Source organism: Protomyctophum parallelum, assembly GCF_964188405.1.
Source record: "Protomyctophum parallelum genome assembly, chromosome: 3".
NCBI classification, from domain to species: Eukaryota; Metazoa; Chordata; class Actinopteri; order Myctophiformes; family Myctophidae; genus Protomyctophum; species Protomyctophum parallelum.
Window position 1 is genome coordinate 7,264,693 of NC_139698.1, and position 17,500 is coordinate 7,282,192.

Below are 17,500 nucleotides of genomic sequence, written 5' to 3' on the forward strand. Positions count from 1 at the left end.
GTTGGAGCTGACCAAGGCAGAGAAACACGTCCACAACTTTATGATGGACACACAACTCACCAAGAGAGTGAGTACACACACACACACACACACACACACACACACACTCACACACACACACACACACGCACGCACACACACACACACACACGCACGCACGCACACGCACCACACGCACACGCACACGCACACGCACACGCACACGCACACGCACACACACACACACACATCTGTGAACATTTATTCATGTTCACATCGAATACAACGCTATAAAGTTAGGGGAGAGCCGCCGCGATTGTACCTTCAATAAATAAAAACTTGAAGTGGTTTACGGTAGCAGACGTGTGTAGGTCCGTTACATGTGTAGATAAACGGATCTCTGAGTAAAGAAATGAAACGTGCAAAGTGTTACATCCTTGGCGGCTCTCCCCTACATTGTATGTATTTATTTATTTGTGTAGTGCACTTCAAAGTGACACTATAAACATTAACCCATTCTGACCGAGGCACCCCTTTTGGTGTCAGCATCATGTTATGCTTTAGCTATTTAAAAATAGCAGATCTACAAGCTCATATCGCGCCACCGAGTGGCGCGATATGAGCTTGTAGGTCTGCTATTTTTGAAAAATCGAAGAGCGACTGACATTTTTAGAATCTGATCTCAGGTCAGAATGGGTTCATCAGACCAGTGTGTGTCCGGCCGAAACCTCGTATGAATCTGATCTCAGGTCAGAATGGGTTCATCAGACCAGTGTGTGTCCGGTGGAAACCTCGTATGAATCTGATCTCAGGTCAGAATGGGTTAAGGCATCCAGACGGAGCATTAAGACACATCGTAAAAGAAACATTTGAATAGAATCTCAAATAGAATTCTGCAAGATTGTTTGATCTGCTTTAGGCCCTGAGGGCGAGAAGGCCTTGATCTGCTTTAGGCCCTGAGGGAGAGAAGGCCTTGATCTGCTTTAGGCCCTGAGGGCGAGAAGGCCTTGATCTGCTTTAGGCCCTGAGGGAGAGAAGGCCTTGATCTGCTTTAGGCCCTGAGGGAGAGAAGGCCTTGATCTGCTTTAGGCCCTGAGGGCGAGAAGGCCTTGATCTGCTTTAGGCCCTGAGGGCGAGAAGGCCTTGATCTGCTTTAGGCCCTGAGGGCGAGAAGGCCTTGATCTGCTTTACGCCCTGAGGGCGAGAAGGCCTTGATCTGCTTTAGGCCCTGAGGGAGAGAAGGCCTTGATCTGCTTTAGGCCCTGAGGGAGAGAAGGCCTTGATCTGCTTTAGGCCCTGAGGGCGAGAAGGCCTTGATCTGCTTTAGGCCCTGAGGGCGAGAAGGCCTTGATCTGCTTTAGGCCCTGAGGGCGAGAAGGCCTTGATCTGCTTTACACCCTGAGGGAGAGAAGCGACGTCGCCCTGATGGGCGAGGTTGCGTGCACACATCTGCCTGGGTGACGGCAGACTGCTGGGCGAGTGCTGGCGCTTTGGCATGTCAACATATGGAAGGAATTCTGTACTAGCCATATATGTATGTATCATGTGACTTGTGTCTTGAGTGTACAAGGTTTGATGAGGTCAGATCAACATATGGAATGTCAGAACAGGTCAGCTCCATATATGGAGATCTAAGGGTTTGAGGTTTGAGTTCAGATGTAGAGTTGCTGGCCGGCTCCATATGGCTATCCAGGGTTTGATGAGGTCAGTGTCGTGATCTTCATATATGAGAGAGACGGTGCCACGAGGCGTGACGGACTGACGGCCATATATGGTGGTGTGACGGACTGGCTGACGGACTGAGGTTTTAGTAATCTGCGACCTATGGTGGCAATTATTATTATTATTATTATTATTATTATTATTATTATTATTTTGCTATATTTGAACTTGAATCCTGGCAGTTTAGGACATGCATGAGCTGGTTTCCACCTGATGAAAGATGTTTTTTGGCCCTAAAACCATTCGACGTTTTAGAAAGCCCAACGGTAGTGTTTTGAAACCAATCATTTTTAATTGAAGTGTAGTGAGACGCTCCACTTTCTTGGCATTCAGTAAGGACTCTTGGCAGAAGCGTTCTGAATCATAATTACAGTGATCTGATCTGAAGACGTTAAGGGAGATCTGTGTACAGACACCGACTGCTACAGTACTCATCTATGACTAAAGATTAACTAAAGACACTTGTTTTCCTCCCAAATCCTTATGAGTTGAATCCTCAAATTTCATCCTTCGAGCATATATTCTTAAGGTATAGGCTGACTTTGTAATAGAGTTAAATATCTCTCTATGCAGTCTCTCTCTAGGTCGTCCTCAGACGAGCCCTCCATCGTCGTTTCCAGTCATCCCGGTTATCCATACATCCGGTTCTCCATACATCCGGTTCTCCATACATCCGGTTCTCCATACATCCGGTTCTCCATACATCCGGTTATCCATACATCCGGTTCTCCATACATCCGGTTCTCCATACATCCGTTTCTCCATACATCCGGTTATCCATACATCCGGTTGTCCATACATCCGGTTATCCATACATCCGGCCAGTTCGCCGGCACTCTGCGCTCCTGCATCGCTCTCGAGTACATCCACGTATGTTAGCGTGGGGCGTCCTCGTGATCGATGCCCGTGTGTTGGTTCCCAGAGCACCAGTTTTCTGGCTGGCAGTTCTTGATGCCTTTGGCATGCAGTGTCCTGCTATAGTCTCATTCTCCTGGCTGCTATTTTCTGGCTCACCCTTGGTACAGTAATCCCTCATACAGAGTCTTTGTTAGTGACATTCTCTGCAGTGGTGTAAGAAAATAACGATTCAAGTACGTTTTCTCAAGTGCTAGTACACTTTCCTTTTCAATTGTCTTCTATTCCACTACACACCTCAGAACCAAATATAGTACTGTTCTTTTGCTCCATTACAACTATTTGAAAAGTCGAGGTCCTTTAAGTGTTGTCTCTGAGGTGTAGTTCCAGAGTCCAGTTCCCACAGTACAAGCTTTGCTGACAGGGAGTTCCCGGTGTCGATGGCGGGGTCTCATTCTCCTCATTTGCTAATGTAGCTGTGTTGAAATGCAGGCCTGAGTCCATGACTCCACTTAAGGCTTTTGGCTTGGCATGGTGGTTTTGAACATTATAACGATTGAACCTCGATCAGCAACAGTTTTCCCTTTTGGCTTCAAAAATAATTGGTTTAGTTTAGGGCTTTGTTTAATAAGAACACTCTAGCAAAGCCGGCCATTGATTTGTTAAAGCGCAGTATGGTTGTTAAAGTGAGGTCCATTCTCAGACAGTCCTTATAGTCTGGTCCTAACAGAGATGTTATACTGAATGTCCACATACGGATCTGCGCTAAACAAAAGGGCGACACACAAATAAGTATACCTTTGCTGACAGCGTGGAGGAGTCAAGTCAGCTGTTAGATTGACAGCTGCATGAATTAGACTGAGCTCATTGGTGAGCAAAGAGACTTAATGGAAGGAAGATAAATACACAATAATGCATATATTTGACACTGTAGTTGGCATTCTAAAATTCACATTACAGTCCACTGTTTTTTTGTTTTTGTAAATTAATAATCAAATGTTAATTTACATGCCACAGGAGATTTATAGAATGACAAATTAATAAACATTAAAGCAAGTACTCTGAGACCGTACAAATGGAACCAAATGGACCCTTACAGGTCTAACTCTGAGAGTGTACAAATGGAACCAAATGGACCCTTACAGGTCTGTAACTCTGAGAGTGTACAAATGGAACCAAATGGACCCTTACAGGTCTGTAACTCTGAGAGTGTACAAATGGAACCAAATGGACCCTTACAGGTCTGTAACTCTGAGACCGTACAAATGGAACCAAATGGACCCTTACAGGTCTGTAACTCTGAGAGTGTAACACATGGAACCAAATGGACCCTTACAGGTCTGTAACTCTGAGAGTGTAACACATGGAACCAAATGGACCCTTACAGGTCTGTAACTCTGAGAGTGTAACACATGGAACCAAATGGACCCTTACAGGTCTGTAACTCTGAGAGTGTAACACATGGAACCAAATGGACCCTTACAGGTCTGTAACTCTGAGAGTGTACACATGGAACCAAATGGACCCTTACAGGTCTGTAACTCTGAGAGTGTAACACATGGAACCAAATGGACCCTTACAGGTCTGTAACTCTGAGAGTGTACAAATGGAACCAAATGGACCCTTACAGGTCTGTAACTCTGAGACCGTACAAATGGAACCAAATGGACCCTTACAGGTCTGTAACTCTGAGAGTGTAACACATGGAACCAAATGGACCCTTACAGGTCTGTAACTCTGAGACCGTACAAATGGAACCAAATGGACCCTTACAGGTCTGTAACTCTGAGAGTGTACAAATGGAACCAAATGGATTTATTATATTACAAATTTTACATTTTTAAATATGCAAATGAGGCATTATGTAGGAAAATATGCAAAATAATCAAAAATATGAAAAAGCTACTAATGTGGAAGGGTTATCATGTATTAATTTACTTGTATTGATCCTATAAACAATTTAATATAGGGTATAGTTTGCCCACCCATTTTGGAGCTCTGGCTCATGGACTAAAAACCAAAAAGAACTGAACCGGTTCCCACTGGGAACCAACCGGTGGAAAAGGGGTCTGAGAGTGTACACATGGAACCAAATGGACCCTTACAGGTCTGTAACTCTGAGAGTGTAACACATGGAACCAAATGGACCCTTACAGGTCTGTAACTCTGAGAGGGTACAAATGGAACCAAATGGACCCTTACAGGTCTGTAACTCTGAGAGTGTACACATGGAACCAAATGGACCCTTACAGGTCTGTAACTCTGAGAGGGTACAAATGGAACCAAATGGACCCTTACAGGTCTGTAACTCTGAGAGTGTACAAATGGAACCAAATGGACCCTTACAGGTCTGTAACTCTGAGAGTGTAACACATGGAACCAAATTTTACATTTTTAAATATGCAAATGAGGCATTATGTAGGAAAATATGCAAAATAATCAAAAATATGAAAAAGCTACTACTGTGGAAGGGTTATCATATATTAATTTACTTGTATTGATCCTATAAACAATTTAATATAGGGTATAGTTTGCCCACCCATTTTGGAGCTCTGGCTCATGGACTAAAAACCAAAAAGAACTGAACCGGTTCCCATTGGGAACCAACCAGTGGAAAAGGGGTCTGAGATTGTACACATGGAACCAAATGGACAGGTTCTACTGTATGTGTACAGTCTCATAGTTTATGGGGGTCCTTGAAGTGGAAAAAGTTTGAGAACCACTATAGCTTAATACTTTAATACTGAGGACAAATGAGGCGTTTTCATGCTTTATTCGGATAGTTTAGGTGACAGAGAGAGAGAGAGAGAGAGAGAGAGAGAGAGAGAGAGAGAGAGAGAGAGGACATGCAGCAAAGAGCCCCCAGGTCGGATTCGAACCCGGGTCGGCTGCATAAGGACTCCACCAGGGGAGACAGCCGGGTGCACATTAACCCATTCTGACCTGAGATCAGATTAAAAAAAAAATGTCTTCTATGTCAGTCGCTCTTCGATTTTTCAAAAATAGCAGACCTACAAGCTCGTATCGCGCCACTCGGTGGCGCGCTACGAGCTTGTAGATCTGCTATTTTTCAATAGCTAAAGCATAACATGATGCCAACACCAGGATGGGTTAAAGGACTGTGGGGTGTGCTTGTCCTTTTGTCATGTTCAATTATAACATGACCGTGACGATGCCCAGAATAGAGATGCTAGGGTTCATGTTGTGGTTAATGAAGCTAGGCTTCCCTCTAGGCTAGCGATTAAGCCATGCAGACTACCTCTAAAAACACTTTGGACACTCTCCTTGGATAGGAATGAGCCTCTAGGTGGGTGTGTGTGTGTGTGTGTGTGTGTGTGTGTGTGTGGGGTACGATACATAAATAGTTCCGTACCTGCTGCCTTTGCAGCGTGGGATGCATTGCACTTTAGTACGTGCGTGCGAGAAAATGTCAACAGTGCAGGATAAAAAAAAATGTACACCATTTGTTTTCTGCTGCCAAAGAGACTTTCACTTTGTACTACTTTGTACACAGTATAGTATAGTAGGAGTACAGTACAGCACAGCACAAGTACAGTAGGCTACAAGTGCAGTACAGTACGAGTACAGTATGTGTAGACTGTAGAGTACATCACAGGTCTGTTTTTTTACTCTGGATTGCACAAATTTACCCATGAATCCAATTCTATCTATCTATCTATCTATCTATCTATCTATCTATCTATCTATCTATCTATCTATCTATCTATCTATCTATCTATCTATCTATCTATCTATCTATCTATCTATCTATCTATCTATCTATCTATCTATCTATCTATCTATCTATCTATCTATCTCTGTCTCTGTCTCTGTCTCTGTCTATCTGTCTCTGTCTCTGTCTCTGTGTCTGTCTCTGCTCTCTGTCTCTGTCTCTGTCTCTGTCTCTGTGTCTGTGTCTGTGTCTGTGTCTGTCTCTGTGTCTGTCTCTGTCTCTGTGTCTGTCTCTGTCTCTGTCTCTGTCTATCTCTCTGTGTCTGTGTCTGTCTCTGTCTCTGTGTCTGTCTCTGTCTCTGTCTCTCTCTCTGTGTATGTGTCTGTCTCTGTCTCTGTCTCTGTGTCTGTCTCTGTGTCTGTGTCTGTCTCTGTCTCTGTCTCTGTCTCTGTCTCTGTGTCTGTCTCTGTCTCTGTCTCTGTCTCTGTCTCTGTGTCTGTCTCTGTCTCTGTTGTTGTCTGTCTGTCTGTCTGTCTATCTATAACACACATCTATCTATATGTATCTATCTATCTATCTATCTATCTATCTATCTATCTATCTATCTATCTATCTATCTATCTATCTATCTATCTATCTATCTATCTATCTATCTATCTATCTATCTATCTATCTATCTATCTATCTACTGTATCACTCATCTCTCTCTCTCTCTCTCTCTCTCTGCTTATCATCTCTCCATCATCTCTCTCTTTCTCTTGAATGTTTCATGCGGCTGAAAGGCTGAGGTTTTAAAAATACCTACGTATCAAATATGTAGATCTACATTTATAGGCTATATGGTCCATTTCTGGGGGAGGAAGAGGAGCAAGGAGGAAGATACGCACGCTACATCATCCCATTTTGACCTGAGATCAGATTCTAAAAAAAATTCTTCTACATCCTGACAGTTTTCTGAAAAAGCTATGTTTCTATGTCAGTGTGGTTCTTCAATGTTTCAAAAATAGCAGACCTACAAGCTCGTATGAGCTTGTAGGTCTGACAGACAGACAGACAGACAGACACACAGACACACAGAGAGACAGACACACAGACACACAGAGACACAGACAGACAGACAGACAGACAGACAGACAGACAGACAGACAGACGCCCAGAGAGGAGAGGCTGTGTCCTGCTGTCATTGTGATGAGAAGAATTGCACTTCCGAGCACAATTGGTCAAGACGGCGCACACATTAGGGAGGAGGTTCTTTCCAAAATTGGAAATAAATTGCTCGGCAATTCCGAAGTATGACAGAAAGGGATAAATTACCACTCCTCCTCCCATGGGCGCCAACAGCACTTTATTGGCTGCAAAATTACAACTCCTGTCAAAAGAAAAGGGACAACCACTATGTTTTATTTACTGCACAATCTCCTTTATTTTTGTATTTTATGTTGTTGAAATTGGGCAACACTTTACACAGATCTGTTGCTCACCAGTGTTGTTTTTGGCAGCAAATGTGTAGTTTGAGTCACATTTTAGTCACCTGGAATGTATTAGTGTCTAGTTTTAGTCGAGTAAATATCATAAGATTTTAGTCGACTAAATCTACGGTTGATTTAGTTGACTAAAATGTGTTTAGGCGGGCCTTAATTGTTGCCGTCGTAATGGCTGATTCTACACTTGCTGGAAATAGCCGATCTACAAGCTCACAACGCGTCGCAGTGCGACACGTTGTGAGCTTGTAGATCGGCTATTTTCAGCATGCAACAAAGTGTAAAATAACTAAAATTATACTGGATCTCTTGTCCACTAGTCCCTTCCTAACATTTTAGTCTAGTTTGTATTTGTTGACAAAATCAACAGTATATTTAGTCATAGTTTTAGTCATCATGCCTTCGTTTTTATTTAGTTTTTTTATGTAGTTTTTGTCAGTGAAAAAAGGTAGCTGACAAAAAACAAATTCATCATAGTATTACTCGAGGAAAACAACATGGCATGGAAGGAAAGGAGTGTGGCACATGTCAAGACACCACGGTTCATATTTAATTAAATCGTTACATTGTGATATTATCAGACATAAAACATCAAACACATCAGACAAATGTATAAACAAGTAAGACACGCAAACGCGGGAAGCGAACGCAGCTCGTGTGTGTGTGTGGTTGTTTGTGTGTGTGTGTGTGTGTGTGTGTGTGTTGTCGTGGAAATTTAGAGATAAACATTGTAATAATACTCCTGTTGTTTTATGACGTCACTGTCCCATTTGGTGAATGCCTTGTGGCTATATGGGGGGGGTTGTTTGTGTGAGAGAGAGCTATAAAGGCTGTCCTGTCTTGTCCTTCGGAGAGCCAGACTGGGTTTCCAATACATGAGGAGGTTCATGTAAGTCTCGTCTCCTTACTCGAGTAAAATCTCTATACTCTATAACTCCGAATTCTTGTGTTGTCTCATTATTCATTATTATGATTTGTCTTTTGAGCATATGTCCACAGATTCCATTACAGTGTGTGTGTGTGTGTGTGTGTGTGTGTGTGTGTGTGTGTGTGTGTGTGTGTGTGTGTGTGTGTGCTACAGCTGCGCCCTGTGTGTGTGTGTGTGTGTGTGTGTGTGTGTGTGTGTGTGTGTGTGTGTGTGTGTGTGTGTGTGTGTGTGTGTGTGTGTGTGTGTGTGTGTGGGTGCTACAGCTGCGCCCTCTGGTGGCGGGCGGGTGGTGTCACAGCGGGACAGACAGACAGACAGACAGACAGACAGACAGACAGACAGACAGACAGACAGACAGACAGACAGACAGACAGACAGACACACACACACAGACATTGCGTTCACAATTATCTACATTTCGTAGAAGAAAATGCATTAAATTCTGAGTCAATTATACTGCAGCCAATCCAACACAGCTGAATATCAATTTACAAAGAAAGATCGATCCAAAATCTCTTCATCTCTCTCCTGCATGAGCGCTGTTTGTGTATCAGAGCATTTTAACGTTAGGAGATAATAGTAAATAATGTAGCCATTAGCGTCGGCTGAATGGATAGAGTGCTTTTTAATGGAGGGAATAAACTATTAACACTTCCCCTCAGGTGTGTTTGCGTCCGTACATAATATACATTACGGGTAATTGCCAATGAAGTGCCAGAACATTTATTTAATTAGTGTCTTGACACTGTCTCCCTCCCAGCTGTCCTACTGTCTGTCTCTCCTACACTGTCTCCCTCTCAGCTGTCCTACTGTCTGTCTCTCCTACACTGTCTCCCTCTCAGCTGTCCTACTGTCTGTCTCTCCTACACTGTCTCCCTCTCAGCTGTCCTACTGTCTGTCTCTCCTACACTGTCTCCCTCTCAGCTGTCCTACTGTCTGTCTCTCCTACACTGTCTCTCCCTCTCAGCTGTCCTACTGTCTGTCTCTCCTACACTGTCTCCCTCTCAGCTGTCCTACTGTCTGTCTCTCCTACACTGTCTCCCTCTCAGCTGTCCTACTGTCTGTCTCTCCTACACTGTCTCCCTCTCAGCTGTCCTACTGTCTGTCTCTCCTACACTGTCTCCCTCTCAGCTGTCCTACTGTCTGTCTCTCCTACACTGTCTCTCCCTCTCAGCTGTCCTACTGTCTGTCTCTCCTACACTGTCTCCCTCTCAGCTGTCCTACTGTCTGTCTCTCCTACACTGTCTCCCTCTCTGCTGTCCTACTGTCTGTCTCTCCTACACTGTCTCCCTCTCAGCTGTCCTACTGTCTGTCTCTCCTACACTGTCTGTCTCATGGCTGTCCTACTGTCTGTCTCTCCTACACTGTCTCTCCCTCTCAGCTGTCCTACTGTCTGTCTCTCCTACACTGTCTCTCCCTCTCAGCTGTCCTACTGTCTGTCTCTCCTACACTGTCTCCCTCTCTGCTGTCCTACTGTCTGTCTCTCCTACACTGTCTCTCCCTCTCAGCTGTCCTACTGTCTGTCTGTCATACACTGTCTCCCTCTCAGCTGTCCTGTTCCGTTGCATTAAAGTCTGTCAAATATGAAGACACTCTCTCTTCCGCGTCATCAGTGCCCATAACCCGAGGTGGGGTTGACGAAAGACCCTTTCTACATGTGTGGAGTTTGCATGTTCTCCCCATCGTGTCCCCTAGCTGGCCCCGGGGTATCGGTATAACCTCACTAAAACATGCAGTAATCCTGGTCTCTAAACTGCCTCCCCCCCTGGCCAACTGGGCCGCCTGATGGAGGGGAAAGGAATGGTTGGAATAACGTGTTCAGTCAGTCAGTCAGTCAGTCAGTCAGTCAGTCAGTCAGTCAGTCAGCCAGCCAGACAGACAGCCAGCCAGCCAGAGAACCAGCCAGACAGAAAACCAGCCAGACAGCCAGACAGCCAGTCATACATATAGGCAACATGCAGAATGAAGGTGTCATCATTCATCACATCACATCCATGCTGCTCTAATTTATCAGATGATCAGATGATGAATTACATTTCACACATCCCTCTGCTAATGGGCCATGTGCATATTATATTCACTGGACTCTTCAAAAAACCACAACCGGCAGTAATACTGATGCCGCAATGCACGCCTGTGTGTGTGCGTGTGCGTGTGTGCGTGCGTGCGTACGTGCGTGCGTGTGTATATAAGCTTTCCCTGTATTGCCGGGGGTTATTGCGGGCCATTTCCACATAGCCTGCCTGGTCTGGGGTTACGATGGTTATTAATCTCCCATAAAGCACTGGGGCTGGGAGTGAACCAAAGGTCAGCATGTGAGCATTTTTCTACGTTAGGGTTAATTCAAGTACAGTATAAGTACAGTATTGGGAAAACAACAATGCGTTGATTTAAAACCGAGATGCACGTTTGTATTTTGTACTTTTGAAGAGTATAGCTGAAGGTCATCAATTTTACAATTTAGGCATTTAGCACACGATTTACAGTAAGCAAAAACAAAACATGGTAATACATCAAATACATAAAAAATAGTCATCAAGAATCATACAGTACGTAAGCTAAGAACCTAACAGTGGAATATCTATATAATGAAACTATACGTATACAATACTATAGATTGCTACAGTATGTCTACAAATATGCTATCTAAATTAAATAAGTTCTATTAAGTTGAGCCTTTGCGTACGCCTGTAAGGTCGTCAAGGCTAGGGCAAGTGTTACGGGCCTAAGATGGAGTCTGAAGAGGTGGGTTTAGACTACTAGTACTACTGCTGCTGCTACCGCTACTGCTACTGCTGCTGCTACTGCTACTGCTACTGCTACTGCTACTGCTACTGCTACTGCTACCGCTACCGCTACCGCTACCGCTACTGCTACTGCTACTGCTACTGCTACCGCAGTTCTTATTATTGTATAGCACAAATTTCACTTGTATTTACCAGCGTTTTCAGCATAGTTTTGTGGCGTTTTCAGTACGTGGTTTCATGTGGACACACATTTCTTGAGAGGATTCCGTGTGTACGGTAAAACCTTCTCTTCTAAAGGAGTCTGTGTGAACGTGGCCTGAGGTTGAGTATACTTTGTGGGTGGGTGACTTGGTCTCAGCTGTGTTGTGTGTGAGATGTGTGGGGGGGGAGTCATGGGAGCTGTCAGCAGGTTGATTGAGTGGCAGGTGTTTCCATTTGTATCTAATTAAATTATGCCTCTATATATAGTAGCGCGCTCAAGCGCCGTTACCTGGGGTCTGGCCCTTAACCCATTCTGACCTGAGATCAGATTCTATAAACGTCTTCTACATCCTGACAGTTTTCTGAAAAAGCTATGTTTCTATGTCAGTCGTTCTTCGATTTTTCAAAAATAGCAGACCTACAAGCTCGTATCGCGCCACTCGGTGGCGCGATATGAGCTTGTAGATCTGCTATTTTTAAATAGCTAAAGCATAACATGATGCTCCAACACCAAAATGGGTTCCCGTTCAGAATGGGTTAAAGGAGCACTACCATTTTCAACCTACAGTATCTTCATAATATTTGTTCATTCATCCATCCATCCATGTTCGACCGCTTATCCGTAGTCTGGTCGCGGGGGTAACAGCTCCACCAGAGAGCTCCAGACTTCCCTCTCCAGAGCAACATTATAGTAACTTCCTCCTGGGGGATCCCGAGGCGTTCCAGCTAGGGCCAGTTTAGAACGATAATCCCTCCATCTCATCCTTGGTCTTCCCCGGGGTCTCCTCCCATGCAGTGGGACGTGCATCGAGGACCTCCCTAGGGAGACGCCCGAGAGGCATCCTAACCAGATGCCCGAACCACCTAAACTGGCTCCTTTCCAAGTGAAGAAGCAGCGACTCTACTCTGAGTCTCTCTCGTGTGACTGAACTTTTCACCCTGTCTCTAAGGGAGATGTTTGGCCACCCTCATTTTGTCCGCTTGTATCCGCAACCTTATTCTGTCGGTCATGACCCAAACTTCATGACCATAGGTGAGAGTATAGAATTTGTTCTCCTCACTAATGCATGCACTTTATAATAATGACACTGTTGGTGTCTACTCGCTCAGAGCAGGGCTGTGGACAGTTCAGAAACGTGACTACCAGTGACATCGTCGGTAGGCAGCTTTGGTCCGGTCATACAAGATTTAAACAACTAAGTAGGCTACTGTGTCTGTGACAATGGGTATACGACAGGTGATTTCCAATATTCTTCTTAGTGTCTGCCACTGGGGCAGGAGGTTATGTAATAAGGGCCTTTCTCAGCCCCACCCCTCTCCCATTGTTTATATTTATTGTGTTTAGTTTCCAAGATGGCCGCAGCACCAGGAGGGGGTGGGGCAAAGGTGAGCGGGCGGAGTCGACATATGACCTCACTGGGCTGCATTCAAAACACTTGCCTTGTGTCTGACACCTGACTTGTGTCTGAACACAGCTTTGATGGATGTGCTCTGCCCCCCCTCCCCCCATTGGAGCCCCCCGCCCCCCATGCATTGGAGCGGCCATTAAACACAGACACTAGACAGGTGTCTTGAATGTGTGAATGACATTGAATGGCATGAACTTTTTCATGTCAAGGACCCCCAAATTGACACTAATTATCCCCAAATTGACACTAATTATCCCGCGGACCCCCATTTGAAAAGACATACCCCCCCCATAAGAGAAGATCCCCAGTTTGACATGCATATGTGTAGACTAATATTATTAGTCTACGGACCCCGATTTAATGGCATTTTTATCTCTGAGACCCCAATGTATATTGTAAAAAAAAATAAGTGTACAAATGGACCCGTTAGGGTCCATTTGGTTCCATTTCCACATATCAGCCCTTCCATTTGGTTCCATATGTTACATACCCATAAGGGGTCCATTTGGTTCCAGACTATCATTTAGGTGGGGACCCCCTGGAACTCCCTCAAGGACCCTTGGGGGTCCCCGGACCACACTTTGGGAACCACTGGTATAGGGTATATGCAGCCAGAATGCTCATTTCGGCAAAAGGCAAGCATGCAGCGGCAACCAATACGCAACGACGACTGCTCGACAAAATGGGAACGGCGCTAGATTAGATTTTTTCCTTTTTTTTTTAGATTAGATTCAATTTATTGTCACATAGTATACAAATACTTTGACAATGAAATGAGAGTCCACCAGCGCCCGGCAGGAGAAATAAATGAATAAATATAGACAGGCCATTACATTACATTCAGACCCCCTCTCTCTCTCTCTCTCTCTCTCCGACGCGTATGCTGGAGGCCATTAGAGCTGCTGGGTGCCTTCACGCTCTCGGAGGGATAATTGTCCTTTGTTTAGCTCTGCACAGCATCACTTTGAAGCCTTTCATTCAATCGCTGTCCTGATTTGTCACGGTCTCCCTGCTTGCTGTAATGACACATATCAACCCTACGGGGTGATATCTATGCCTGCTCTAATGACACATATCAACCCTACGGGGTGATATCTATGCCTGCTCTAATGACACATATCAGCCCTGTGGGGTGATATCTGCCTGCTCTAATGACACATATCAGCCCTACGGGGTGATATCTATGCCTGCTCTAATGACACATATCAGCCCTGTGGGGTGATATCTGCCTGCTCTAATGACACATATCAGCCCTGTGGGGTGATATCTATGCCTGCTGTAATGACACATATCAGCCCTACGGGGTGATATCTATGCCTGCTCTAATGACACATATCAGCCCTACGGGGTGATATCTATGCCTGCTCTAATGACACATATCAGCCCTACGGGGTGATATCTATGCCTGCTCTAATGACACATATCAGCCCTACGGGGTGATATCTATGCCTGCTCTAATGACACATATCAACCCTGTGGGGTGATATCTGCCTGCTCTAATGACACATATCAGCCCTGTGGGGTGATATCTATGCCTGCTCTAATGACACATATCAACCCTACGGGGTGATATCTGCCTGCTGTAATGACACATATCAACCCTACGGGGTGATATCTGCCTCTAATGACACATATCAACCCTACGGGGTGATATCTGCCTCTAATGACACATATCAACCCTACGGGGTGATATCTGCCTGTAATGACACATATCAGCCCTACGGGGTGATATCTGCCTGCTGTAATGACACATATCAGCCCTGTGGGGTGATATCTGCCTGTAATGACACATATCAGCCCTACGGGGTGATATCTGCCTGCTCTAATGACACATATCAGCCCTACGGGGTGATATCTGCCTGCTGTAATGACACATATCAGCCCTACGGGGTGATATCTGCCTGCTCTAATGACACATATCAGCCCTACGGGGTGATATCTGCCTGCTGTAATGACACATATCAGCCGTACGGGGTGATATCTGCCTGTAATGACACATATCAACCCTACGGGGTGATATCTGCCTGCTGTAATGACACATATCAGCCCTGTGGGGTGATATCTGCCTGTAATGACACATATCAGCCCTACGGGGTGATATCTGCCTGCTGTAATGACACATATCAACCCTATGGGGTGATATCTGCCTGTAATGACACATATCAGCCCTACGGGGTGATATCTGCCTGCTCTAATGACACATATCAGCCCTACGGGGTGATATCTGCCTGCTGTAATGACACATATCAGCCCTACGGGGTGATATCTGCCTGTAATGACACATATCAACCCTACAGGGTGATATCTGCCTGCTCTAATGACACATATCAGCCCTACGGGGTGATATCTGCCTGCTGTAATGACACATACTGTATCAGCCCTACGGGGTTAGTATATATCTGCCTGTAATGACACATATCAGCCCTACGGGGTGATATCTGCCTGCTGTGATGACAGCCCCTGCGGGGCATGTCAAGTCACCATGCTGTGTTTGTATGGCACATGACTGCCATACATGACTGAAAGAATAAGGTCGCGAATACAAGTGGCCGAAATGAGTTTTCTTCGACGGGTGGCTGGCATCTCCCTTAGAGATGTTGGGCTGTATTTTGCGTGTCTTAGTAGTACCTTACGTACCAGGTCTTATTCCCTAACTTGAGTAAACTAAAGACCTGGAGGCGTGATCAATGCTCTTTGGCCACTCAGAATAGCCAAATGGCATTGATCACACCTCCAGGTCTTTAGTTTACTCAAGTTAGGGAATTAGACAAATATACAGCCCACAGGGTGAGAAGTTCAGTCACACGAGAGAGACTCGGAGTAGAACCACTGCTCCTTCGCCTGGAAAGGAGCCAGCTGAGATGGTTCTGGCATCTGGTTAGGATGCCTCTCGGGTGTCTCCCTATGGGAGATCCCCGAGGCAGACCAAGGCGCAGTTGGAGGAAACACATCGACTCACTGGCCTTGAAACGTCTCAGGATCCCCCAGGAGGAAGTCACTAATGTTGCTCTGGAGAGGGAAGTCTGGAGCACTCTGGTGGAGCTGTTGCCCCAGCGACCCGACTACGGATAAGCGGTTGAAGATGGATGGATGGATGACTGCCCAGCCCTTCTGGCATCTGACAGACTGTCCATTCCGGGCGTGATGCCCGTCATGACAACATGACGGAAAGACCCAGTTCTTTATAAATTACAGGAAGATCATACTGTATATAAACACAAATATGAACCAGTCAACTGGAACACATGTCATACAAGTCAAGTGAAACACACAGTAGAGAAGTGATCATTTTGTACATTTGACCACCGTTTAAAGTGCCAACGTCTTAAGGATTCTATTTTACACCAGCCTGGGAACGCTTGGACCCCAAAGGGGAAGTGGATCATGATGTTGCTCAAGAGAGGGAGCACTGGAAATATCTGTTGGAACTGTTACCCCTGCAACCAGATTACGGATAAGCGGTTGAAGATGGATGGATGGATGGATGGATGGCTGGATGGATGGATGGATGGATGGATGGATGGTTGGTTGGTTGGATGGATGGATGGTTAAAAATGTAAACCGCTTGTGTTCATATGAAGCCTCGCTAATGTCCATATAGATTGGTTGTGAGAGACTTGCAGATTTCAGGAATTCTGTTCAGTGTCTGTCTGTGATAAATTGTCAGTTGCCACATACGGAGGAGACGATGCTTTCCTCAAACATCTGATTGTTGAGTTCCCCGAGTCTGTGCATCTGCCTCTGTTTGTGTTCAAGCATTTCTTGTGAAACATGAACGCAAATACCGATGTTACATTTGTTTGTGTGTGTGTGTGTGTGTGTGTGTGTGTGTGTGTGTGTGTGTGTGTGTGTGTGTGTGTGTGTGTGTGTGTGTGTGTTTCAGATAAAGAACGCAGCTGCTAACGTCCTCCGAGAGACGTGGTTGATCTACAAACACACCAAGATGGCGAAGAGGCTGGATCACTCCCGCGTACGCAAACACCAGAGGAAGTTTCTCCAGGCAATACACCAGTAAGGCACGCACACACGCACGCACGCACACACACACACACACACACACACACACACACACACACACACACACACACACACACACACACACACACAGGGTGAGGATGTCAACATTTTAAGACGGTGATTTTATGAATGCCATTTTCATTTCTTAACCATAAGCCTGAAAAAAGAGCTGATTATGTTTACCTGTTGTTTACTTTTCTTGTTTCTTGTTTGAATTCCCAGTGGTCCCCAGGTTGTTCTTATAGTCAGGATGGTGGTCCCTGGGTTGTTCTTATAGTCAGGATGGTGGTCCCTGGGTTGTTCTTATAGTCAGCATGGTGGTTCCTTGGGTTGTTCTTATAGTCAGGATGGTGGTCCCTGGGTTGTTCTTATAGTCAGGATGGTGGTCCCTGGGTTGTTCTTATAGTCAGGATGGTGGTCCCTGGGTTGTTCTTATAGTCAGCATGGTGGTCCCTGGGTTGTTCTTATAGTCAGGATGGTGGTCCCTG

At 45.2% G+C, this 17,500-nt stretch overlaps 1 protein-coding gene across 1 annotated transcript in view; it reads left to right on the forward strand.

The window, feature by feature from the left end:
- Positions 1 to 17,500, forward strand: part of kcnn3 (potassium intermediate/small conductance calcium-activated channel, subfamily N, member 3) — a gene marked incomplete at both ends in the record, with an annotated part of 243,583 nt that overhangs the window by 200,637 nt on the left and 25,446 nt on the right. The window contains 2 exons of the mRNA XM_083761983.1: positions 8 to 67; positions 16,879 to 17,006. Coding sequence (XP_083618109.1) covers positions 8 to 67; positions 16,879 to 17,006 — 188 coding nt within the window. The remainder of the gene's footprint in view (positions 1 to 7; positions 68 to 16,878; positions 17,007 to 17,500) is intronic.